Source organism: Rana temporaria, chromosome 5, assembly GCF_905171775.1.
Source record: "Rana temporaria chromosome 5, aRanTem1.1, whole genome shotgun sequence".
In the NCBI taxonomy this organism is placed as follows: Eukaryota; Metazoa; Chordata; class Amphibia; order Anura; family Ranidae; genus Rana; species Rana temporaria.
In genome coordinates this window covers 220,680,019-220,707,387 of record NC_053493.1, presented here as the reverse complement: position 1 = coordinate 220,707,387, position 27,369 = coordinate 220,680,019, and the positions used below count along the sequence as shown (strand labels likewise).

The 27,369-nt window shown below is 41.3% G+C and overlaps 1 protein-coding gene across 2 annotated transcripts in view; it reads left to right on the top strand.

The window, feature by feature from the left end:
• CDH12 (cadherin 12) overlaps positions 1-27,369 on the top strand; it is a 1,098,816-nt gene that overhangs the window by 852,641 nt on the left and 218,806 nt on the right. For both annotated transcript variants that reach the window (XM_040353560.1, XM_040353563.1), the window contains one exon: positions 19,892-20,186. In XM_040353560.1, coding sequence (XP_040209494.1) covers positions 19,892-20,186 — 295 coding nt within the window. The remainder of the gene's footprint in view (positions 1-19,891; positions 20,187-27,369) is intronic.

The window sequence follows — 27,369 nt, the reverse complement described above, 5'->3', positions numbered from 1 at the left end:
GCCACCTATACATGCCCTCCAGTGACAACTATCAGTGCCCATCAGTGCCACCTATGAGTGCCCATTAGTACTGCCTATGAGTGCCCATCAGTGCCACCTATCAGTGCCCATCAGTGCTGTATATCAGTGCCACCTATCAGTGCCCATCAGTGCTGCTTATCAGCACCACCTCATCAGTGACACATCAGCAGTGCCAATCAGTACTGTCTCATCAGTGCCCATCAGTGAATAATAAAACATACTTATTTACAAAGTTTTGTAACAGAAAAAAAGAAAACATTTATTTTTCTAAATTTTCATTTTTTTTAATTGTAGCGCAAAAAATAAAAATCACAGAGGTGATCAAATACCACCAAAAAAAATAACAATCCTGTTATACCTATCTGCTCTGTGCAGCAGTTTTGCACAGAGCAGCCCAGATCCTCCTCTTCTCGGGTCCCTCTTCGGCTCTCATCCCCCCCCCTTCTGTTGCGTTCCCCCACAGCAAGCACCCTAGCCGAGTCACAGCTCCCTGTATCCATTCAGACACGGAGCTGCGGCCCGGCCCTGTCCCCTTTCTCTCCTCATTGGCTGACTAACTTTGATTAACAGCAGCCGAGACAATGCTACAACATTGACGCTCAAGTGTTGAAATTCCTCGTAGTATGTCACTAAGTTTGTGTTTGTTGGCCGAGAATTGTACACCGTTAGTATGCAAGACAAGATTTTTGCCTGCTGCTTCTTTCCTCTGCTATCAGCATAACTCACTTATGACAAGTTTTCTTGACACCAACAGGAAAAAGGTGACATGGGAGGGGCTCCAGCTGATTAGCAGTCTTATCTCTGTTCCTGTGTGCTGTGTGGAGCGGGGTGTGTCTCTTCCATCCAATCAGCTCTTTGAGCTCTCCTCACTAAGCTCTGCAGAGTGTAACTTCAGCTCTCGTCCTCTTTTCTTTCTGAACTCTCACACAGGCATTGTACTTCAGCGCTTTATGCGGATGTAGAGAAGATAACACTGCAGATAAAAAAAATTCAATTATGTACATGGATTTGTTTCATCACCTGTGTATCACCTGAGGCCAGTCACTTTCCTGTGTATATGTAAGGGTTTACAACCACTTTAAGTTTTTTGGAGATAATTTGTAATCAATATCTGTTGGCTGACTCCATTTTGGGTTTTGGAACCATGATAGAGACCCCGCAAGAGCTTGATTGAAGAAGGAGTTTTGCATTGTCTAAAAGCAGTGCTGCCTGTCTATTTAACTAGGTGCTAGATGGAGAGGCTATATTTTTTGTGTTTAAATTAATGAATCTTTAATATTACTTAAATATTTTATTTCCAGTATGACTATTACCCCAATTTGCACTCTCTAAATACTTCAATAATATCATATGATCAATATCAATGATGATATATGTGTTTTGCTACTTTAAATAAATAGCTCCCAAATGACACCAACTCATTAAGGAGTATTCATCAGTACTAGTATATAATATACTTTGCAGTATGTGTAATGCCCTGTACACACAATCGGAATTTCAGATGAAAAAAGTCAGACAGAATTTTTCTGACCGTGTGTGTGTTTTTCCTTCGGAAATTCTGACGGACTTAGAAAGACGGAAAAAAATTCTATTGGAAATTCCATTTGTCTGTATGGAACTCCGACGAAGAAAAAAACATGCATGCTCAGAATCAAGTCGATGCATGCTCGGAAGCGCTGAACTTCATTTTTCTCGGCTCGTCGTAGTGTTGTACGTCACCACGTTCTTGAAGGTCTGAATTTGGTGTGACAGTGTGTATGCAAGACAGCTTGAACGGAATTCCGTTGGAAAAATCCATCAGAGTTTATCCCAACGGAAATTCCGATCGTGTGTACAAGGCATATGGGTGCTTGCTAAAATAATATTTTTTTAATATTGTAATTTTAAATGATGGACATTCAAGCATTTACATAATACAAGGCCCCTGGAAGAAGTAATATTTTACGAAACGGACGTTATGCGGAGCAACGCGCGGTTGTCACCCAAGAGCTCCAAACGATCCCCCAGTAGGATGAGTGTCTGGAAATTTGTGTACCGGCCGGCACACCAGATTTGAGGCATTATTTTACTGCAAACTTGTAAGTGTAATACAACTTTTTTAATACATTTTCTACTCATTTAATGCGCTATGTGGAGCTGTTATTGTTTTTTGCATGGTGTGCATTTATGCTGGTGATCTGCAATCGTGGATGAGACCTATTGTTTTAAAGATCGAATCTGTTTGAACTGCGTGGCTGGAAGTGACAACCTTTTATATGCTGTTCATGATCCCCTGTTATAAGGGATCATGGCAATTTGGTAAGGAGCCAATTCATTGTTTGGTGGAGGATACATCACTTTTCTTTGGACACATTTATCAACGTATTCTGGAATTTGGCACAGAGCACGGGTGTTTAGCATTCCACTTTCTCAAGCATTTATGGACTTTATTTGTTACGACATTTTATAATTTTAAATTTTTTGTTTTGTTTTGAGTGGGTTAATTTGAACGTTTAATTTGATTTTATTGTTCATTTTGATGTTTAAATTCTCACACTATTATGCCACGTACAGACGGTCGTTTTTTGTGATGAAAAAAAAACGTTGTTTTTAAAAACGTCATTTAAAATGACCGTGTGTGGGGAAAACGTTGTTTTATGTCTTCTGAAAAACGACAAAAAAAAAATTCGAACATGCTTGAATTTTTTGTGTCGTTTTTCAAACGTCGTTTTTTGTGTCAATTAAAATGATAGTGTGTGGGCAAAACGACGTTTAAAACAACAGTTTTAAACCCGCGCATGCTCATTAGCAAGTTATGATGCTAGCTTCAATGGAAAAGAGTGCTGAACGTAACCACGCTTTGCTAGAGCATTTTGAAAAAACGATGGTGTGTAGGCAATGTCGTTTTTTAAAATGAAGTTTCAAAAACGTTGTTTTATTTCATGATTTAAAACGTCGTTTTATTTCTTCACAAAAAACGACCGTCTGTACGCGGCATGAGTGTTATCACTGACTCACGTTTATTGATTGGTATGAGATTGCTCTAAAGTGGAAACTACCAGTAATCTCTCTTCTTTGTGGCATATTAGTGACATACACCATATGCCATCACGCACTATTTATGTCAATTTTTTTGTATATTTAATGTTTTGTGATTTTTAATTACGTTTTTCCCATGGTTAAGAGGTAGCACAATTTACATTTTTTTTCTTCTGTTTTTGTACCTATTGTTTATATGGTAATCGCAGCTCTCAAATTGAACAGTCTGTAACTGTGTTGCAGCTGTTTTTCTTTTTTAGCATTTAGCGCAGTTTCTTTCCAATGTTCCACATAATACAAAAATGTATTGCATTGGGTCTTATTTTAAAACTCTTTCACTTCTTGTTAAGATTATACAAATACTTGAATGTACATAGCTTTGACACAAGTTCACTTAAAGGAGCTCAGCTATATTATAGCCTTTCTTGATTCTACTATGGCAATGTTGCCAATTCATCACATGGGCACATGAAGTGGTATCCAACATACTTATTCATTGTATACAGTAATTGATAGTATGCTACTAAAACAAATGTAATAATACGCTAGGTATGTTTAACGTCTTGTTTTTATATAATTATTTAACATTATCTAAATTTTTTTAGCATTCTGATTTTATTCATAAAATGATGTTGTTTCTTCTCTGGTATACAATAAAGAAACAGCCTACACATACCTTTTGTCAAGTGTAAATTGGTTTCCCCTGTTTGTAAAGACGGAAATACTTTTTGATTGTGACATCATTTGGACACACTTGACTATAAGTATAATATAAAGAAATTCTAGTTTATCTATGTTTTTTTTTTTAAATAATATAAAATTGACAGAATTACATTTACTCAATTAACCTATAATGAAAGGGTTGATTTTTCAAAAGGAGAAAACGCTGTTCACCTTTGCAAAGTAAATGTTAGTGAATAAAATAAATAATTTGTAAGGGAAACTTTAAAAACATTTTTTTTTTCTAGCAAGATATCTTGGAGAATTGAGAATAGAAAATAGAGGGCACTAGACCACACAGTGATAAATCAATAAATCATTAGTAAATGTGATCATATTAATAACTAAAAAATCTAAAATAAATGATCAAATATTCAAATAAATTGTATAGTGTCTCTATGTCATGAGCATCTCAATGACATCAAGTCCCAATATTATAACAAGTGAAGTGTCACAAATAGATGATAATGAATCTTCTTAATTTACTGTATCTTGCTTAAGTGAAAGAAAAATGCCACCACCACACTTCAATCTTCTTTAACACCCAAAGCTGTGCTGATGAAAAATGGATGCGCTTACCAGATTGTATGGACTACTTTAACCACTTACCCCCCGGACCATATTGCTGCCCAAAGACCAGAGTACTTTTTGCGATTCGGGACTGCGTCGCTTTAACAGACAATTGCGCGGTCGTGCGACGTGGCTCCCAAACAAAATTGGCGTCCTTTTTTTCCCACAAATAGAGCTTTCTTTTGGTGGTATTTGATCACCTCTGCGTTTTTTATTTTTTGCGCTATAAACAAAAATAGAACGACAATTTTGAAAAAAATGAATATTTTTTACTTTTTGCTGTAATAAATATCCCCCAAAAATATATAAAAAAACATTTTTTTTCCTCAGTTTAGGCCGATACGTATTCTTCTACATATTTTTCGTAAAAAAAAATCGCAATAAGCGTTTATTGATTGGTTTGCGCAAAATTTATAGCGTTTACAAAATAGGGGGTATTTTTATGGCATTTTTATTAATATTTTTTTTACTAGTAATGGCGGCGATCAGCGATTTTTTTTTCGGTATTGCGACATTATGGCGGACACTTCGGACATTTTTGACACATTTTTGGGACCATTGGCATTTTTATAGCGATCAGTGCTATAAAAATGCATTAGATTACTATAAAAATGCCACTGGCAGTGAAGGGGTTAACACTAGGGGGCGGGGAAGGGGTTAAGTATGCCTGGGTGTGTTCTTACTGTGGGGGGGGGGTGGCCTCACTAGGGGAAACACTGATCCTCGGTTCATACAGTGTATGAACCGAAGAAAAGCATTTCCCCTGCTGACAGGAACGAGAGCTGTGTGTTTACACACACAGCTCCCGTTCCCCGCTCTGTACCGAGCGATCGCGTGTGCCCGGCGGCGATCGCGCCCGCCGGGCACACGCACGGGAGTCGGGGGCGAGCGAGGGGCGCGCGCGCGCGCCTCCGGCGGCGCGCGTGCGCCCCTAGTGGCGGCTAAAAGGTAGGACGTCATAATACGTGATCTCGCCTAGGAGAGCCACCTTGTGGACGTATTATGACGGTGCGGCGACGGCAAGTGGTTAATTAAACAGTTAGTCATATGAGCTTATGCAGGATTGTGCCTGCACACATGCTGACAGGAAAGATTGATGTTAACCTCATCACCAGGATGTATTGGTGCCTACCCGGCACTGGGGCTGCAGACATTTCACCGCCTAAATTGCGGTACGAGTGTTTGGGTTACCTGGGATCTCTGCTACCGCCGTAGCACAGCCTCGCGTTCCCAGCTGTCAGCTCCACGAGTCGGGAGGCACGTTACGTGACTGGGTAACCGCCTTCGACGTACATTTCGTTGTATTGAACGTCTTCAGGGGGGCATGGAGAATTACCTGACTTCACCACAGCAAAACTTAGAGGACAGAAAACTCATCAAATTTAGTCATAAGAAATGTTATGTACTTTTTTTTAACCACTAGCTGACCGTATAACTTAAATGTATGGCGGCAAGGTGGCACTGCTGCACCAGATCATGTACCTAGTAATAGTACTTTCTATGTAAACATGGCAGATCACCATTAATTAACCTCCCACACTATAAATAAACACTGGCTAGGCACACAGTTAACCCTTTGATCGTCCCTGATGTTAACCCCTTCCCAGCCAGTGTCATTAGTACAATGACAGTGCATGTCTTTTTTAGCACTGATCATTTTATTTGTGTCACTTGTCCCCAAAACATGTCAGTTAGTGTAGGAATGTTCACCGAAATATCACAGTCCAGCTATAAGTCACTGATCACTGCCATTACTAGTAAATAAATTAATAAATACAAATATCCCATCATTTGTATACGCTATAACTTTTGCACAAAGCAATCAATATATATTGATATTATATATATATATATATATATATATATATATATATATATATATATATATATATATATTGAGATTTTTTTACCCAAAATATGTAGCAGAATACGTATTTGTTATTGGATATGTTTTATAGCATTTTTTTCAATAATGGTCGGTCTGTTTTTGTTTATAGCACAACAAAAAACAAATCACAGATGTGATCAAATACCACCAAGCTCTCTTTGTGGGGAAAAAAATATGTGAATTTAATTTGGGGTCAGTGTCACATGACCACGCAATTGCCAGTTAAAATATCAGTACGTGTGAGAAAAAATAGCCTGGTCAGGAACGGGGGTAAATCTTCTGGAGGTGAAGTGGTTAAGGGTGTATGATTCTTTTCTTAATGTAAATGTAAATGTGTATTGTACCCTAAACCCAGAAAAATAAAATTAGTATATTTTTTTATGGCATGGTAAACAACATATTTGCCATGACATTATGCAGAATGTGGTGGTCACAAAGTGGTGTCACTCTTGACACTTAAGATAGTGATGGCGCCTCCAAAACATAATTTAATTTGCTTTTGTAGCAATAATTTAAAAGTGTAGCTATCCAATTGTCAACTGTCTGTTTAATAGTGATGATTCTAATTATTTATCTAATAATCTAGTTAGCAATCTATGAGATCGTAAGCTCATATGAGCAGGGCCTTCTTAGCACTCTTGTATTTCATTGTATTGTAACTGTACTATGTCCCGCTATAAACTATTTGTGCAATACAGTAATAATAATGATAATAATAATACTTAGGTAAAAGGGAATGGGGCCTGTCATGCTTGTAAAGACATCTGATTTTGAAAGCAAAATGACAATTGGGTGGTCATGCAAAGCTATAACCATGAGTTTTTTTATATTTTTTTCCCCACAAATAGAGATTTATTTTGGTGGTAATCACTGCTGGTTTTATATATTTTTGCTATTTAAAAAAAAAATTCTGTTAGGAAATTTAGTAAATTCGTAATTTTTGTCCTTCATTGATGTGTGCTGATGAGGCTGCACTGATGGCTGCACTTATGGGCAATGATAAGGCAGCACTGAAGGGCACTGATGTGGTGGCACTGATGAGGAGGCATAAATATGCAGCACTGAGAGGTGACACTGATATGAAGCACTGATGAGCACTAATAGATGGCCCTGATGGGCGACACTGATGAGAAGGCACTGATGAGCACTGAAAGGCAGCCCTGACTTGCATCACTGATGGGAACAACTTGGCACCACTAATGGGCACAGATTGATGTCACTGATGGACACAGACTGGCATGACTGCTGGGCACTGTTGAGACTGCACTGATAATCAGGGTACAAGAAACCCGAATTTACAGGTTTACTGCCATGAACCTTATCTAACCATTGACTGGATGAGTCAATGGTGCTCCAGGTGAGCAAAGACAGAGAAAAATGAAGCATTTAGTTGTATCTACTGTATACTGTATGTATATATAAGGTATAGCAAAAAATGTAGTGAGCTTATACTTACATTCATAAGGTTGATGGATACCCATTCTATGGTCAAGTGAGCTATTTTAGCATATGTGGAGAATATGACTGTCTCCATGCAAAGTTTAGGCAGTCACACTTGATGCTCCTAAGGGTTTTCCAGAGATTGCAGCCTTAGGCAATGCCAGAGAAGCAAACACCTGAAGCTCTAAACATAATTAACGCAGTGTTAAACCATCAGTGTTTTTAGTTTAGCACTTTTTGCACAACAAAATAAACATTCCCTTGTAAATTATGTTACAATTCCTACCCCAGCACTTCCAGCTTACAACTTTAAATGCTGCTATATCCTGTTCTCTTAGTGCTACTTCCCGTCACAGGAAAAAGTTAACAATATACAGTTTTAATCCAGCCTTGTAGCTTGGACAATGGAGGGGGGGAGCAGGGGAGTACTTTGAAGTCCTAGGCTACAGAGCTGTGTATTTCTATTGATATAGGGAGACTCATCTCTAGTCCCTGTATGCAAGTGTGGCTTCATAAGATGCTGCAAGACAAAGGTGCCATCCAGGAAACATGAAACCTGGGCCAGTAGTCATTGTATCAGCCTAAACAGAGACATAGACAGGGATTAATAAATAAAGAAACAGCACATTAACCTCCCTGGCGGTATGATTCTTTCTGAAAAAAGGTGCTGAAAGCGGTACCATTATTTTGCATGGAAATTTGGCGTTTTAGATTGCAGGCCTGTAATTCTTAGGAATAACTCACCTAAATCTGTCCAAACCAGAGTCTCTAGTAGACTATGATGAAGTTTGAAACACAAAATCATAAATTATAATATAATAAATAATAACAAGTAATAATTTAATAATAACAATACTTTTTATTCAATAAATCTTAACAAATAATATATTCAGATACTCTGATTTTTTGGGGGGTCAAACAAGGGTGCAAAATCATTATTCAGTAAACGTCTCGGGTATGAAACATTTTAAAGCAGGGTACAGCGCAAAGTCCAACGTTGCAGTCGGCACAATAGAAACGCGTTTCTTTACAGATTTTTCTTTCGTTTTCGTCGCGTTTGGAGCAGCAAACCACACACATCCTTGTGGGTGCTGTTTTTTTTTCAGTAGGTGGAATGTGGTCCAAAAAATGACGACCGGTCAGTCTTTCAGGGTTCACTACACCAGAAGCCCGACGTCCAGATCGGTTTACCGCCATTGGCGTTTGGTGCTTCAGAAAGATTTGTTCTGCCACCTTCCACACAAAGTCTGAATGGGCTATAGGCCTGTCACTTTTTTTTTTCATCAGGATGAAGGAATTCCAGAGACATTGTTCGACAAGATGTCGGAAAAAATTTTTATAGTACTTTTTCTGCTGCTTCCTCATCGCTGGGTAAAAAGTCATGGCCTGGTCAGCCCTGTCCACACCTCCCATCGTGTGGTTGTAGTCCAACACAACTTGTGGCTTCATAATATCCTTGCCACCTTTGGTATGCACCATGACGGTCGAGGTGTTATGGACTGTGCTCATAAGGGAAACATCTTTTTTGTCCCGCCACTTCAGTGCCAACATTTTCCCTTTTTGCCATGCAGCTACTTCTCCTTTCCCAAGCTTTTTGCTGGGAAATGCTGACGGCATGTTACGCCGGTTAGGCCTCACGGTTCCATAAGCGTCGGTCTTATTTTGGATAAGGAACTCGTACAGTTCTGGGGAGGTATAAAAATTGTCTGTGGTGACACAATAGCCCTGGTTGAGCAAGGGCTCCATCAATGACAGAACTGAAGCGGTTGCCATCCCAAAATCGCTGAATCGCTCGCAGAACTTGGTCCCTTTCCCAGTGTATACGACTGAGTTCCAAATATATCCAGAGCTGGATTCACACAGCATAAAAGTTTTTATACCAAAGCGAGCTCGCTTTGATGCGATGAACTGTATCCAGCTGAGCCGACCTTTGTAGGCCATGAGACTTTCATCGATGGTAACGTCACGCTCAGGAATATAGGTCCGCTGGAAAATCTGCAAAATAAGCTGGTAAACCTCCCAAATTTTTTTCAGCTTTGGAGCTGGATGAGAATGCTCATCAAAGTCCTCATTATTTGCAAAGTGCAAATATTTCATGATCAATGAAAATCTGTACTCCGACATCACGGATCCAAAAAAAGGTGTGGCCAATAATTTGTTCGTGGACCAGTACCATTTTTGCAGGGGTTTCCCCACCACTCCCTGTAAAATAATGAGGCCCAAAAACTTCCAAATGTCCTCGCTGGTTACAGGCTCCCATTTTCTGCGCCTTGAAAATCGCTGAGGAGTCGCAGCTTCTTGTTCTTGGTATCGATTTGTCTCAATAACTATTTTGTCGATCACTTCAGCGGTCAGAAAAAGTTGGAGGTATTCCAGGGGATTGTCATCAACGTCCACTTTTATCCCAGGTGCTCCTGTAAATGGAAATCTTGGGGGCGCTACGTGGTCATCACCGCAATCAATTGCGCACCAAGTCCGCACATCGCTGGGCACAGGATCGTCGCTTATATCACTTTCTGCGTCTGATGATGAACTTTGCCATGCGTCGCTGTCACTCAGCTCCTCCGCAAGTGATTCCGTATCGCTGTCGCTGTTTTGCAGCAGGTCGCATAGCGATTTTGATGTACAGGTGCGCTTTGCCATGATCGCTGTGCAGTTTGCAGACACAGGTACAGTACAGGTACAGTCAATCTGCAGACAGGGCACTGGGGAAAGCACTGGGGGGCAATCAAAGGTCACTGTAATTTATTTTTAATTTTTAGCCAATTGTGTCAGTGTGTTTTACTATGTGTTACTTATATTTTTTGAATTTCGCGCCGTTCCCCCCCCCGTTCCGCCCCCCTGCGTCGCGACGCTCGCAGGGAAGGGAATCAGGGGAACACAGTGCATCGGGCGGACATCCGGCCGCCGTGCACTGGGGAAAGACATCGCTGACATCGCTGACATCGCTGGATCGCAGGGAAAAAGGTAAGAAACCTCTTCCTGCATCTAGCGAAGCAAACCCGTGTGTGTCTCGGGGTTACCGATCGTAGCCTAAAAATCTCGCCCCGAGCCACACACGGGAATACCGCTCAGAAGGTTAAGTGAGTTATAAAGTCAGCTGCCTAAAAACTGTGGGTTTACAATTACTTTAGGAGCATATCAGTAAGACCGGGTTCACACTGGTACGAGTACGACACAACAGTTGTACGACTGTGGATCCGAATTTGCCCTGCGACTAGAAGTCCAACATCAGTCCGACTTCAAGGAACAGGGATCCGACTTTGATCCTGACAATGCAGGCACTTTGTGTCTGGTATGAATCTTTAGGGGAACTCCACACCAAATTAAAAAAAAAAAACGAATGGCATGGGTTCCCCCTCCATGAGCATGCCAGGCCCTTCAGTCTGGCATGGATTTGAAGGGTTCCCTCAAAATCCATACCAGACTCTTATCCGCATCCCCTCAACATGAGGGGTGAGAGCTTTGGGGCAGGGGGTCATAAGTGGCTGGGCGCCCTGGATCACGTCACCCGGTGACCCTGCCCAATGCCAATATAAGTAGTGACACACTGTGCACTCAGCATTAGAGTGGGAGAGAGCATATAGTCAACATCAGAAGAAGAACAGAGGGAGAAGACAGTGGAGAAGACTCTGCAAAAGAGCGAAAAGACAGCAGAGAAGATCCGGCAGAGGCAGAAGGCAGCGGACAGAGGGAGATGGAGAGGGCTAGAAGACATCAGCGGAGAAGACCCAGACAGGTGAGAAAAACAGACAGAGGCAGAAGACATCAGCGGAGGAGGCAGAAGAGGGGAGAAGAGATTGTGAGAGGCGCTGGAGCTGTCTTAATAAATTACATTAAAAACCTGTGTACTGCGTTTTATTTTTGACACTTTTTTTAGGTGAATGTGTAGGGGGGTTGTTAAAGGGGGCTTCCAGATTCCGATAATCCCCCCACCCACGGACCCCGAAAACCAACGGCCAGGGTTGTCGGGAAGAGGCCCTGGTCCTCAACATATTTTTTTATTTTTTTATTTGGCGTGGAGTTCCCCTTCAAGATCATGAAAGCACAAGTCAGATGCCAAAGTCAGATCAATCCGCCTTTTGATCCGGCGCCGCAGAGAGGAAGGGGAGAGGAGCGGGGCTCTGTGTGCCTGCATCGCTGGATGGTGGGACAGGTGAGTGTCTGATTATTAAAAGTCAGCAGCTACGCTGCTGACTTTTAATAATTTAGATCTCTATGGATCCTAGTTTTAGATTTCTATGGATCCTAGTCTTATTGTTCTTGGTCTTAGGTATGACTCTTGGTCTGCAATGTTAATAGTTAGCACAGTTGTTGATTTTTTCTTGTACATCCTAAACTTTATTTTAAGTCAGTCCTGTTTTGTTTTACCTTGTGAGCATTGGCTAATTGAACCAGCATGTAAGAGGAGGCTCTCTGGGACCCTGATGTAAGAGGAGGCTCTCTGGGGATCCTGATGTAATTGGGGGGGGGCTCTCTGGGGACACAGATGTAAAGGGGGCTCTCTGGGGACCCTAATGAAAGGGGGAGGCTCTCTGGGGACCCTGATGTAAAGGTGGGCTCTCTGGGGACCCTGAAGTAAGGGGGAAAATCACAAGGCAACAGCGCTCAGAAAAAACCAAATGACAACAGTCAGTTAGCAAGGGTTAATAATACGGGATAAAATGACAGCAACAATTATAAAATCAATAGTTAAAAGTCCATGGATAAAAGTTCAAGTATAGGAATACAATCAGTCCATATATAAAAGCTGTATTCTCTGGGTGAATTCTAATAGGTGACCAAGGGCTGCTCTCCAGGAGTGAAGTCAACTCAGGTAGGAGTTGAAAAAGGAGCGCGCTGTCTTGCTACTGACTGACGCTAGGCTCTGAAACGCGTTGTGTGCTACATTGGCCCTTGTCGGCCACCGTCCCGCTGACGTCACCGCCTCCGGAACGAGAGCTGTACACCTGCATTACTTTGTACTTTGTATTATCCTGTGTTGGCCCCTATCGGCAACCGTCCGGCACACTTGAATGGATTGAGCACTGTGCTCCAGCACCGCTCCTACACAGCCATCAGCCCCTGCCTCTCCTCCAGCTGATCTGCTCGTCCATCACCAGGATTGAGACACGAGCTATCTTCACGTCACACATCCTCACTTGCACCCCTGTTCCTGCAATATTACATGTAAGTGTTGGAGACTTATTCCCATCTATGTAAATAAACCAGATGACCTAGAGGCGCTTTTTTCCTGTTTTTCTCTGAAGTAAGGGGGAGGCTCTCTAGAGACCTGATCTAAGGAAGGGACTCTGGGGATCCTGATTTAAGTAGGAAGTCTCTCAGGGGACCCTGGTGTAAGACACGGCTCTCTTGGGGCCCTGATGTTAGGGGTGATCTCTGGGGACCCTGATGTAAGGGGAGGCTCTCTGGGGACCCTAATGTAATGATAATATATATATATATATATATATATATATATATATATATATATATATATATATAAAATGAAATATAATTATATATACACACAATGGCCCGGATTCACAAAGCACTTATGCCGATGTAGAACAAGATACGCCGACGTAAGTGCAAATGTGCGCCGTCGTATCTGTGCGCCGGACCCACAAACCAAGATGCGCCTAAAAATAGGCTTCATCCCACCGACGTAACTTGCCTACGCCGGCGTAGCGTGGGCGCACATTTAGGCTGGACGCATGTGGTGCTCCCATTGATTTTCTATTCAAATATGCAAATGAGGGAAATACGGCGATTCACAAACGTATGTGCGCCCGACGCAGGCTACGCAATATGCGCATAAGTTGTACGTCCGGCATAAAGTTAAGCCCCATAAAGGAGGTGTAACCCAGCAGCAGACATGCAAAGGTCTGCACCAGGGAACACAAGCCGGCGTATTTTACTGAGTTTACGTTGGACGTGTGTGTGGCTGGATGTAGGTTACGTTCATGCCTTGATCCGGCGTAGTTTAGGCAGTTGTTTCGACGTGGTTGTGAGCATGCACAGAGGGATGCGTCCACGTCCCGGCGCATGCGCAGTTTATGATACGTATCTGTCTGGCGCTCGGACCATCATTTGCATGGGGTCATGCCTCATTTGCATGGCTCACGCCCACTTCCACCTACATCGGCTTACGCCTTCGAAACCCAGCGCAGTTTTGGGAGCACTGGCTTTGTGAATTCCATGCATGCCTCTCTGCGTTGCGTTGGTGTAGCATATATTATTTGCGCTACAGCGGCGTAATGTGCACCCGCTCTCTGTGAATCTGGGCCATTATATACAAGTGTATATGTGTATGCCCGCCCAAGTGTATGACTTTCTTTACTTCGCTGCTATGGGCTCTATCCCCAGATCTTTGGTAGACCAAGCAACCCCACTGCTAGTAACCACATTGTTTCTATCATTTATATCTGTACAACTATGTTAATAATACTACCAATAAAAAGATTATGAAACTGAACACCAGGTAAACCTCTAATATTATCACATCATATCCATTTATATATGTTTAATTAAAAAAAAGCATTACTTTATTCAAATTAATTAATGCTCACAGGGTATTATGTATAAAGTCAGGCGACATTATAAAAAGTTGTTTATTTCTAAAAGCTTGGTGGGAAATCAGACTGGGGTGGAAAGAAACAACACAAGTAGACAATTAGGTACATTGCATTGCAAAGGGCATGCTGACAGACAGATGAGTTTATCCGCACCGCATACTAGCTCATTATGAAATACTTACCTTAGAACAAAGTGCTGGTATCGCCTCCTGGTCACCGCTGAGGGAGCTGGCATGTTCCCTCTGTGTTTCTTCTGCTGTGAGCGGCTGTAGCCGCGATGATGTCACTCCCAGGCATGCATGAGGGAGTCCTCCTTTCGGCAAGGAGCTCTGATTTTCCGGCAGGTTTAGGAGATATTAATTTTACTTACAGGTAAGCCTTATTATAGGCTTCCCTGTAGGTAAATATGTGAAAGTGGGGTATACAGCCGCTTTAACTGTTTCCCTGGAAGTTCAGCTTTAAATTAACCAAATTGAGTCATATGATCCATGTGGTATCATTGTTCTTAATATGTATGTGGCACATACTACTGATATACTAATGCAGAAAATTTCACATACAGTATATGCACGTGTCTTGTGTGTTATGGCACAGTGTATAATCTTCACTAAAAGCAAACATCTCTTGGTTGTTCTAAAGAAGCATCAGTAAACAGTTTTTTTAATAACCATTTTCTCATTATACTTTTAGGGAATAGTTTTATACTATTGCTTCTATTTTACCATATCATCTATTGTTATGAAACAAGCTATAAAAGTGAGGACACACTATAATGCTGACTAATCACAGTCATTTAAGGTCTGTGTAAACATTCATTGTGACTTCAAAGAGCTTCATTAAAAAAATATATTGGAAGAGGAATGAGGCTGGAATAAAATATTAGTTATTTTATAAATACTGTTATATACATATATAAAATTACCCGATGTTGAACAGGGACACTGAGTGCATCAGTGATCAAAGTGACAGTCTATCCCAGAACGATGAAGCAATTTTTCACATATTACAGCATTTATCATCTATCAGTTATGTATTCAAATTGAATTTACTGCTTGTCAGCTAGGTTAGCATGATAAATTATTTTCTGTACAGAGTACTATAACTTTCAAGTATAAAGCTATGCATTAAACACCAAATAAAAAACCCTATTCAAAGAAAATAACATCTCTTCCCAAGTCTCATTTCCCAAAGTAATTGCAAGAAGAGTAGTTTATTACTCCGTTTATGAATTTTATTATTTAAATAAATGTTATGACATTGTGATATAATGTCCTAAAGTAAAGACAAAATATATATTTATTTTCTATTTCGGTTATTGTCCATTTGATTATACTGCATAGTTCAAATAGAAATAAATCAGTTTAAGATATGTTTGTTGATAATGATAAAAAATCAATCAGAAATTGTGATAATAAATATGCAACAGCACTGCATGAGTGGAATAGAAATACAAAGACGGTGGGGCCATATACACCTATATACCTACATCTATAAAGTTTGCAGAACAAAGCTTTCAGTGATTTGTCTTTTTTTTCTTTTACTTGACTTTTTATTGATGAAAATAGAGGGTTACATGAGTCAAAGGTCAAACAGCTTATAAAAAGACATATGAAGCATTTATAACCTGAAATTGGATAGCAATGCTTAGGTAAACAATCTTAATAACAGGTTGAAATCATACAAGATAAATAGTATCAGCCAGCCTGTGAAACAAAATGTGCCCCAATGTAAGCAAATCAGATTGGCATATCTGCCAGTTATGCATTGTATACACATTAGAGCTGAGTATTAGAGACATTCACAACCAGGGGTATAAACCTTGAATGTAAGTAACAAGGTGAGTACAGGTAAATATCTAGGCACATGTAAAGGGATAGTTTTCAGGTGCTAAGTTAAGTTAATTGTCATTTCATAAGAAAAAGAAGCTTACACAGACATTGTTAGAGAGACAGTAGCTAACTATATTAGCAGTTGATGAGTACCTACCAGCAACATAAAATACTACTATTGAACCTTTGCTGGGATTATGACAGAGGAGCATTACCTAAGTATATACATGTTACCCCTATGGCATTTCAATCCTACACCTAGGACCATCCAACCATGAGGACCATTGGGAGAAAAACTTGTGTAAGACAAGGTGGGTTTTAGCATGCATGAATTCCATGTGGAGATGTTGGTTAAGTATGGTTATGGCTTATTAAAGAGTAGGCGCTTGAATATTTTTCCACATTTGAGCAATGGCTGATCAGGCAGCTATTAGGATCTGTGTTATGATGGGATAGTATTGCACATGCCAGGACTCAAGCCATAATCCCAGCAAGACCAATTGAGGACAGTATGTCCTTTCAAAATGTTGCAATTATTGGACAGTTCCACCTAACATGAGTCAGGCCCCGTACACACGACCAGTTTCCTCGGCAGAATTCAGCTTCCGACCGAGTTTCTGGCTGAATTCTGCCGAGAAACCCGGCCGTGTGTACACTTTTGGCCGAGGAAGCCGACGAGGAGCTCGACGAGGAAATAGAGAACATGTTCTCTATTTCCTCGTTGTTCTATGGGAGCTCTCGGCCCGCCGAGGAACTCGATGTGTTTGGCACGTCGAGTTCCTCGGCCGTGTGTACGAGGCTTCAGTGTGCCTATCAGACCGCAATTCCTCCAGAATAGGTTAGGGTGAGTTGGATAGAGATGGGGATAGTGTTGTTGGGGTGTAATACCAGAAATTAAGTATTTTTTTTAGGGCTGATTAGCAAATACATGAGTGCTTAGTGCAATGCATGAAATGTAGGTTAGACTAACATCGCTCCATGGTTGGGAGCTTCTGGAGTGGTGGGTTGGAGCAGACTTTTCTGTAAATGTTGGAGATCCCTTTGAGAGCATGGGAGTGGTATCTTGTAGGATGGTGGAGGTTGTGAAACTTGCAAAGCATGTCTAATGCATAGGTATTTATAGCCGTCTCTGTGACTAAAACTCACTTTGTTTTGTAAAATTTGGAAGGAAGAGAGCTTGACCACTTAAAATAAGTCTCCAATGGTCTGAAGCCCAGATGCAGCCCACAGGTCTATTGCTAGATCATGACACAGAAGGTTTAATGCAGTTAGAGGGAGTGACGTGAGAAGAGATTTAGGTATCCCCTGGGATGCTTGCATTGAACTTTGCATTTGCAAACTTTTATTGTTGCATTGACCATACTGAGGTATGTATTGGGTGGTTTTAGTGGCCTTCTCAATGAAGACCACCATCATTTTATTTGGTCCAGCACAATAGCTCTGTAATATTGTTTGACTTCTGGAGAACCTAGTCCAGCTGCAGACGTGGGAGCATATAGGATGGAGCTCAAACAGTTAAGCACCTGTGGCAGACATTCTTGTCCAGTATTAGAAGTTCCCAGCCTGAAGGGCTGTTGCACTTTTAGACAGTGCAGATGAAATGTTTTAATGTGCCAACCCGAGTGAAGGATCCTAGTAACTGTTGCTGCTGTTTACCCCTGGTGCACTAATACTAAGGTTTGCCTGGTTTGGAACACTGCTTATAATGTCACAGTGCTGTCCATTCCCCAAGCTATTGCTGCAGGGACTATTCAAAGAAGTAGCTGCAGAGAGAAGATTGTCTTCTTGTGGTTGTTCAGTGTTCTGGAGTATCCTGCAGCTCCCTGAGTCCTGTGCAAATTAATCAGCAATAAGACTGTTTACTGAGCTAGATGAGTGACAGATCATGGAGAGATCAGCACTCCTTTTAGGGATGGGTGCTACACTACAATTCAGGGTCCCTTCCTCTTCACATATTATCATGCTTCTTTGTTAAAAACCCCCATTTTACTACACTTCATCCAGTCCTGGTAAATAACTACAGTTTACTGCCTAGAATGGAAAATGGAAAGGTTACAGGCCTGAAGATTGATATTGGATCCCAGCAAAATTTGAATGCTCCGTACTGATAATCAATTTTCTAAAATATCTAGAGAGTTTTTGTAAATTCTGGTATTGATTCCAGTCATGTAGTTTTTAATAGGTTACAACAGGCAATTTCCTCATGAAGTGAGGATTAGGAATGGGCCGAACCCCCCCCCCCCCCCCGTTCGGTTCGCACCAGAACCTTCGAAAGGACCGAACGTTTGCGCGAACATTTAGAACCCCATTGACGTCTATGGGCCTCGAACATTCGAATTCAAAAGTGCTCATTTTAAAGCCTAATATGCAAGTTATTGTTGTAAAACGTCTTTGAGAACCCGGGTCTTGCCCCAGGGAATATGTATCAATAGAAAAAAAGTTTTAAAAATGGTTGTTTTTTTCAGGACTCCTGAAAAAACGACAGTTTTTAAAACTTTTTTTCCATTGATACATGTTCCCTCGGGCAAGACCCGGGTTCTCAAAGACGTTTTCACAGGCATACTATAGACACCCAGCAGGTACAATATTTAAAGGAATTTTTCATTTTTTTTTTTTTTATTTAAGCATCATTAAAATCACTGCTCCTGAATTTTTAGGTGCAAACTACAGAGCACACGGACAGTACACACCAAGTAGCTTTAGGTGCAAACTACAGAGCACACGGCCAGTACACACCAAGTAGCTTTAGGTGCAAACTACAGAGGACACAGGCAATAAACCACGTAAGAACACTGCAGCTAGCACAACCACCTGCCTGCCAGTAAATTAGGAAGAACTGATCTAGCTAAACTATACAGTGTATAAATATATGTTCAACACCTGGGATGTATATATATCCTCTACACACTGTAACATTAACTGACTAGCCTGCCTGCCTGCTCTATCTACCTGCAAAAAATGACACTCTCTCTGTCCTCTCAACCACCGCAACACACTACACAAGGCCGACCTGCAGGTGGCCTTTCATAGTGTGGGGCGTGTACTAAACCCCCTGAGCCATAATTGGCCAAAGCCACCCTGGCTTTGGCCAATTATGGCTCTCCATTTTTTGCAAGCTGTGATTGGCCAAGCATGCGGGTCATAGTGCATGCTTGGCCAATCATCAGCCAGCGGTGCCGCAGTGAATTATGGTCTGTGAAATGTAACTCGTATTTGGCGTGAACGACCCATTTTGTTCGTATTTCGACGAACGATCGAACATACGATGTTCGAGTCGAATATGAGTTTGACTCGATTCCGAAGCTCATCCCTAGTGAGGATATAGGTATTGCAAGGGAGGGTACTGTAAAGAATCATTAGCTCTAATAGGTATGCCACCAGCCCTCGTTTGACCCAGTTGGCTCCTATCTCTGTTACATCTATGCATGAACTCTTCCACAATTCCAACAGGCAACTGTCTATAGTGTAAGAATAGGGTTTTCTAAGGATGCATCTGTGACTGTGGTGTCTTTGATCTAAAGCTCAGCAGTTCTCATGCTTTCAATCAATGTCACCAAACAGAAAGAGACAGGGCAATGTTTTGACAGCATTGTAAATGTATGAATACAAACTCAAAAGTGATGTTTCTTTATAAAAGATATTACATTTTTGTAATTGCTGAATAAAGTGGCTGTAAAAACAAACATGCAATTAGAAAATAATAGCAGTGAATCATATTTGTTTGGCCTGGGGTTTAATACAGCTTATCTAAATATGTTAGTTAATGTAAATTGTCAATTATAATGGTTGGAAATATAAAAATAAAAAGTTTCTGTATAATTATCACTTTTATCTTTTTTTTTTTACAGCTCCACTCTGACTTGGACAAAGGAGTTGGATCAGTGAAATACACATTGTTGGGTGATGGTGCTGGCACAATATTTACAATTGATGACACCACAGGTGATATCCATGCTATTAAAAGTTTGGACAGAGAAGAAAAAGCATTCTATACATTACGTGCTCAAGCTGTGGATATTGTCAATGGAAAGCCAGTGGAGCCAGAATCAGAGTTCATAGTAAAAGTTCAGGACATTAATGATAATGAGCCAAAGTTTTTGGATGGCCCTTATGTTGCCAGTGTTCCTGAAATGTCTCCAGTTGGTAAGTGGAAAATTAATTTTATACTAAACACTTCATAAAACAATATGGTTAGAATCTGATTATCGTTTAACATTACAAATCAACATTAGGTGATACTACAGTTGTGGCTGAATCATTCTGCCTATGAAAAGGTAATGTTGTGTGTAAAACCTGTTTCCTGGTTCTTATTTTATGGAATTGTTTGTCAGACTGTGTAACAAGATACTCTACATTTCCCTCCAGAAGTCTAAATGTCAAAGCTGAAATATAATAGATATGTACAAGCTGCTTTTTAGCAGTATGGGATGGCCCTGATGGAGCACTAAAAAAAAAACAAAAAAAAAACTGATTGCTGCAAATGCAGTTTAATTTATTGTTTTAAAAAAGGAATTTTCACTTTCATCCTGTTTTACAGATAGTACTTCAGTGGAATTGCAAACAAACAAATTGAGATGTGACCCATTACTAGCCTCAGGGAGCCCAACTACTGTAGCATGATATTATTTTGTCTTGAACAATTTTTAAGTAATTATTTTTTAAGACACCCACCTTTTCTTTTAGCCACAGTTTATTTTGTTGAAGCTTAGTTATCATTTTCTCCTACTGGGTTGTGGAAACTTTTAATGCTAAATGCTAAAATACAGGCATCTACTTCTTGTAGCATACTAATAATTTGATGACTACTCTCTAGTTCTTTCTGAAGATTGTTTTCAATACTGGTTTAAACTTTTTAACCACTTGATTGGTTATGGCCTCTGCCCTTTTGTCTTTTATTTCTATCTCTGTAAATGTTTCATCAGTTATTGGACGGCTTTACATTTTTAGGATCTTTTATTAATTAGAGAACTTTTTAACCCTTTTGAGTGGGTAAACCTCTCCAGTTTTATTTGTTTCTTGGTGGCATATTCTAACCACACTCTAATTCCTATCTTCAGATATGCCAACCAATATACACACCCTTCTCTATTTTTTATATCACTCCTCTCCTCTAACAGGAATAAGTGGGGAAAGAGAGAGAAAGGAATGGGCAAACAAGAGGGAAAATAATCATTCTCTCCTCCAAATATAATTCATCAATATCATTGACAATCTTGTGTTCCAGTCCCACTTCATTAAATGTATAAAATCCAGGGTAACCTAAAAAAAATAAGGAGGGGAAATTAAGTTATTGACCCAGTTTTGACAGTTTACTTAAGATTCTATCAGCATATCTGGAAGCAATAAAGCAACTAAAAAAAACTAAACATGCAGTCATAATCTATTTTATTCTAGCAGAGTCGAATCAAAGTTCATCACCCTGAAGTGGTATCAATTAATTGTATAAAAAAAAAGTAAGCATCAGGGAGCCACTGAGCAAATAATAAAAGATTTAACATGCCAGTGAGAAAAAAATCTTTAATTTGGAGAACTAATTGCCATATTATCAGCATATGATATCATTGCTACCCATAAGTCCCGGAAGCAAGGGCACTCTGTGTATATGCCGGCCGGCAATTTTTTATGCATACTTTTAACTAAGAAAATGTAAGTGTAATCTAACTCTTTTACAAATAAATTGCATCACGATTTTTCACTATGTAGAGCATCTTTTACTTTTGAGCCTGACATCATGGACACCCCGGCAGGAGGAGTCTTTTAAAGGTCCATTGGGGTCCATTGTGAGTCTGCAGTAACATGACTGAAAGGCCCTGATGGGGTAATCAGCCAAAGTGTTACTGGCCTTTTTGTAACAAAGAGGTCCAATATTGCTGGTAAGCAGGCATTCTTCCCACACTTAAGATGGCAGTGTTTTATAGTGGTCAGTTACACAGGGAATTGTTAAACGACTGAGTGTCACCCTGATTGAGATCCATGTAAGAAGTGTTGCCTGCATGCTCAGCTGATTATCTGTTTTATCACATAATTGGGACTTTTTTGTTTATGTTTTGTTTGCTTTTAACATTTGATTTTGAATGCAATTTCTCGAACAAGATTTCCATCATGCTCCTTCAATCTTTCTCATCACCATGATCAGAAACAAATTGATTTGACCCCACAAAAAAGAAAAAAAGACTGAAAATTCTTAAAAAAAAAACATTTTGAAAAAACATTTACTAGTGTATAATAATCTTTATTATGGGGAGTTATACAAGAGTTTGTAGGATTACAATTAGCACGGACTTGTTTGAAGTATTCTTAAAAATGTATTTTGTAAGATGGGTAACTGAACATTGTCCTAAAACAGTTCCTGGTCAACACATTAGGTTGCCCCAAAAAATGCCACTATAGACATTTAAAAATTAACAGACATGGCACTGGAATCAGTGATATGCAATTGTATTTTAATTCACATGAAAAGTCTAAGGCCTCGTACACACAACCGAACATGTCTGCTGAAACTGGTCCGCTGACCAGTTTCAGCAGACATGTTCGGTCGTCTGTACGGCCGACCGGACAAATGTCCGGCGGATCGGACAGGTTTCCAGCGGACAAATGTTTCTTAGCATGCTAAGAAACATGTCCGCTGGAACCATGTCTGTCGGACATGTTCGGTCGTCTGCACAGACTCACCGGACATGTCCGATCGGCCGCCATCCCTCGCATGCGTCAAAGTGATTAGACGCATGCGTGGAAGCATTGACCTTCCAGGGTCGCGCACGTCGCCGCGTCATCGTCGCGGTGACGGCACGGCCACGTTGCGACACGTCACCGCGTTTGTTTTCCGCGGGGATTTTGGTCTGATGGTGTGTACAGCCATCAGACCAAAATCCGGCAGCGGACATGTCGGATGAAAACGGACAGATGATCGTTTTTTTCTATTGGTTAGTTAACCATTAGATCATTTTAAAACGAGTTCCTAGTTTTTTAACCGATGGATAAATAACCGATGGGGCCCACACACGATCGGTTAGTCTGATGAAAATGGCCCATCAGACCGTTTTCATCAGACAAACCGATCGTGTGTACGTGGCATAAATCTATCTGTGAAAATATATTAACAATATATTTTATATTATTTACTGTATATATTTTCCACAATTTGCTCTTGTCTGGACACTTTCTGTACACATATGAGTTATTCCATCATTTATTACACATACATTGCTGTGATTTTTTTTTACTGAGCTGTTTTACATATTAAATAATAGCAGTTAAATTTTGATATAAAATAAAAATGTTGCTGTTGGCTATGCATGTGCAGTGATCACAAACATTGGTAACATGCAACAACTTTATTTTGCTCCTGGCAAAGACATTAGGAATTAGTATATTAAAGGGCAGAGATGCTAACTGCTTACTTGATTATATGTTTTATAAAAAAAAATAGAAACTTTTTCTAGCTTTTTTTTTTATTATCATCTTATTTTGTAGATAACACATTATAGTACCCATTTGTATTTCACATGTCTTTAAAAAAAATGTATTAATATTCATAGCTAGTCTTAAATAATCAAGTGTGTGATTTCATATTGCACTGGAAAACAACTGTATATAAATATAATTACCTTTCTAAGAAATAATAAAATGCATAATTTGATGAAAATAAATATACTAAAATGTATTCAGATGAAACATTCCATCTTTACCTCTAAAATCACAGTTGTATCTTTTGTACAAGCTGCTGTACACAAAGGGCCAAATATCATCTTGTTTCTGTTAAACCAGCCAATACCAGACGATATTCAGCCAGTATGTACCAGACTTTAGCATCGTAGGTGCAACTGCACACTTATTTACATACTTGAACCTATCTAGATGTATGTCTATGTTTTAGCTGAAATTAAAAAAAATATGGACAAGAAGCAATCAGTTAGTTACTTGTATTATTTACAGGTAGTGATGAGTGAACTGAGCAAAGTTTGAATGGTTGGACATTTGCCTCACAATTGAAAAATGCTGCTATGAGTAGTCACTTTTCTGCTGAATGGTCAGCAGAAATCAGCCTGCGATTTTTAAATCTGCAAACCATAATACCCTAATTCACTGGAGCATCCTTGGGCCTATCACCTTAGCTTCTAGGGTACTCATCATAAATCCCCAGTCTACCCTTTCGAAAGATTTTTCTGCATCAATTGACAGGAGTAGACCGGGGACCTTTCCCTCTTTGATTTTCTGAAGCAAGAGCATTGTTCTCACATCATTATCTCTTCCTTCCCTACCAGGGATAAACCCCACCTGGTCTGCATTTACCAGGTCGGTCATCAGAACCTTCATTCTAGTGGCCAGAAATTTTTCAAATTTTGTGTCGGCGTTCAGCAGGGAAATTGGTCGATAACTTGAGAACAGGGTACTATCTTTTCTTTCCATTGGAATGATTGTAATTGAGGCCAACAACACTTCTCTTCCAACTTTATAGTTTGCCCCCAATCCATTCATGTATGAGCATAATTTAGGTACAAAATTGTCCTTAATTTTTTTTTAATACAGGCTCGTAAACCTATCCAATCCGGGGCTCTTTCCCGAGCCGAGACTTTTAGGGCTGTAATAATCTCATTCTCTGTTATGTTTTTTTCCAAACAAGAAATCTCATCTTCAGCTGCTTGGGGCAATCTAGCATTTTTTAAGAACACAATCTTTTTAGATCTCCCTGTATCCTGTTGATCATTTGGTTTTATTGAATACAGTGACCCATAATAATTTTGAAACACTTTTGCTATTTCTGCTGTTGAGAATACATCTCCCAAGTTTTATTTTGTATTTTTTCTATATAATTTAAAGTTTTTTTCCTTCAAGGCTCTTGCTAGATGTTTCCCAATTTAATTTCCCCATATATATCTCTCTTTTGCAATTCTATTAAAGTCCTTTCTCATCTTTTGTTCTAAGAGGTCCTTTAATGTGTTCCTTTTTATTACTATATCTTGGAACCCCTCGCCTTCTTTACCCTTTTTATGTCCTTGCTCCAATTCATGGATTTCTTTTATAAGTACTTCCTTCTTTTTTTTACTAATGTATGCTTTATGTGCCTCCCAAAGGGTGTCCTCCATTATATCTTTGGTATCGTTTATTTTTAAATATTGTTCTATTTCCTCATTTATTTTATTTTCCTCTAACGTATCCTGTATTAATTCTTTGTTTAATCTCCATGTATTTGTTTGTTTTTGGGCCCCTAGTATGTTAATTTCCATACTAACTGGGGAATGATCTGACCATGTTGTCATTTCAATATTCGTCTTGGTCACTAGTTCTATTAGCCTGTACTCGACCATTATATAGTCGATCCTTAAATATGTTGCATGTACAGGTGAGTAGAATGTACAGTAGGTGAACCCGATTTTGTGTCAATCTCGCTCTCTTTCTCGGCGAGATTGAGCACCTACGAGCCCCATCGCGGGAGCCAGCGCCGAGCTGGCTTGCCGCGATGGAGACAGAGCCGTCATAGAAGCGACGGGAGATCCGACTTGGATTCCCGCCAATTCTACACGTGTGCGGCGTTTGTTATGAATCCTGAGGGGGAAGTCCCCGCCGGATTTTAAATAAAAATCCGGCATGGGTTCCCCCCTCAGGAGCATACCGGGCCCTTAGGTCTGTTATGGGTTGTAAGGAGAGCCCCCCCTACGCCGCAAAAAACGGCGTAGGGGGTCCCCCTACAATCCATACCAGACCCGTATCCAAAGCACGCTACCCGGCCAGCCAGGAAGGGAGTGGGGATGAGCGAGCGCCCCCCCCCCCCTCCTGAGCCGTACCAGGCTGCATGCCCTCAACATGGGGGGGTTGGGTGCTCTGGGGCAGGGGGGGCGCACTGCGGCCCCCCCACCTCAGAGCACCCTGTCCCCATGTTGATGAGGACAGGGCCCCTTCCCGACAACCCTGGCCGTTGGTTGTCGGGGTATGCGGGCGGGAGGCTTATCGGAATCTGGGAGCCCCCTTTAATAAGGGGGCCCCCAGATACCGGCCCCCCACCCTAAGTGAATGAGTATGGGGTACATCGTACCCCTACCCATTCACCTGCAAGAAAAGTGGTAAAAACACAAATAAACCACACAGGGTATTAAAATATTTTATTTTTCTGCTCCGGAGGCCTCCCCTGTCTTCTTTATTAGCTCTTTTACCAGGGGGAGCTTCTTCTTTGACGTCTTCGGGTGGGTGGGGGCCGCCGTCTGGTTCTCATGAAGAACATGACGTCACAGCACGGAAGAAGAACTCACAGCACGGAAGGAGAAGAAGACGTACAGCACGGAAGAAGGCACCGGACAGCGAGACGAAGAACCGGGGTGCGCCGAGTCAACAGCTGAGAGCTGCGAACATAGAAGGAGACCCCCGGAGAGTTGAGAAGACCCCCCGGATAGCGGAGAAGACCCGTCGGGATAGCGGAAGAAGAAGCCCCCTCGCCGAAGACGCCGGAGGAAACCCGCCGGGGGGTGGGGGCTTTTTTAAAAGCGACCCCCCCGGCGGTGGAAGAGAACCAGACGGCGGCCCCCACCCAACCGAAGACGTCAAAGAAGAAGCTCCCCCTGGTAAAAGAGCTAATAAAGAAGACAGGGGAGGCCTCCGGAGCAGAAAAATAAAATATTTTAATACCCTGTGTGGTTTATTTGTGTTTTTACCACTTTTCTTGCAGGTGAATGGGTAGGGGTACGATGTACCCCATACTCATTCACTTAGGGTGGGGGGCCGGTATCTGGGGGCCCCCTTATTAAAGGGGGCTCCCAGATTCCGATAAGCCTCCCGCCCGCATACCCCGACAACCAACGGCCAGGGTTGTCGGGAAGGGGCCCTGTCCTCATCAACATGGGGACAGGGTGCTCTGAGGTGGGGGGGCCGCAGTGCGCCCCCCCTGCCCCAGAGCACCCAACCACCCCATGTTGAGGGCATGCAGCCTGGTACGGCTCAGGAGGGGGGGGGGGCGCTCGCTCGTCCCCACTCCCTTCCTGGCTGGCCGGGTAGCGTGCTTTGGATACGGGTCTGGTATGGATTGTAGGGGGACCCCCTACGCCGTTTTTTTCGGCGTAGGGGGGGCTCTCCTTACAACCCATAACAGACCTAAGGGCCCGGTATGCTCCTGAGGGGGGAACCCATGCCGGATTTTTATTTAAAATCCGGCGGGGACTTCCCCCTCAGGATTCATAACAAACGCCGCACACGTGTAGAATTGGCGGGAATCCAAGTCGGATCTCCCGTCGCTTCTATGACGCGCTTGCTGGGATGTGCTGTCACTATTCCAGTGAGTGCGAGATGTCGGCGAGATCTCGGCACCATGTCGCCGAGAATCAGCGCGATGCTGTCG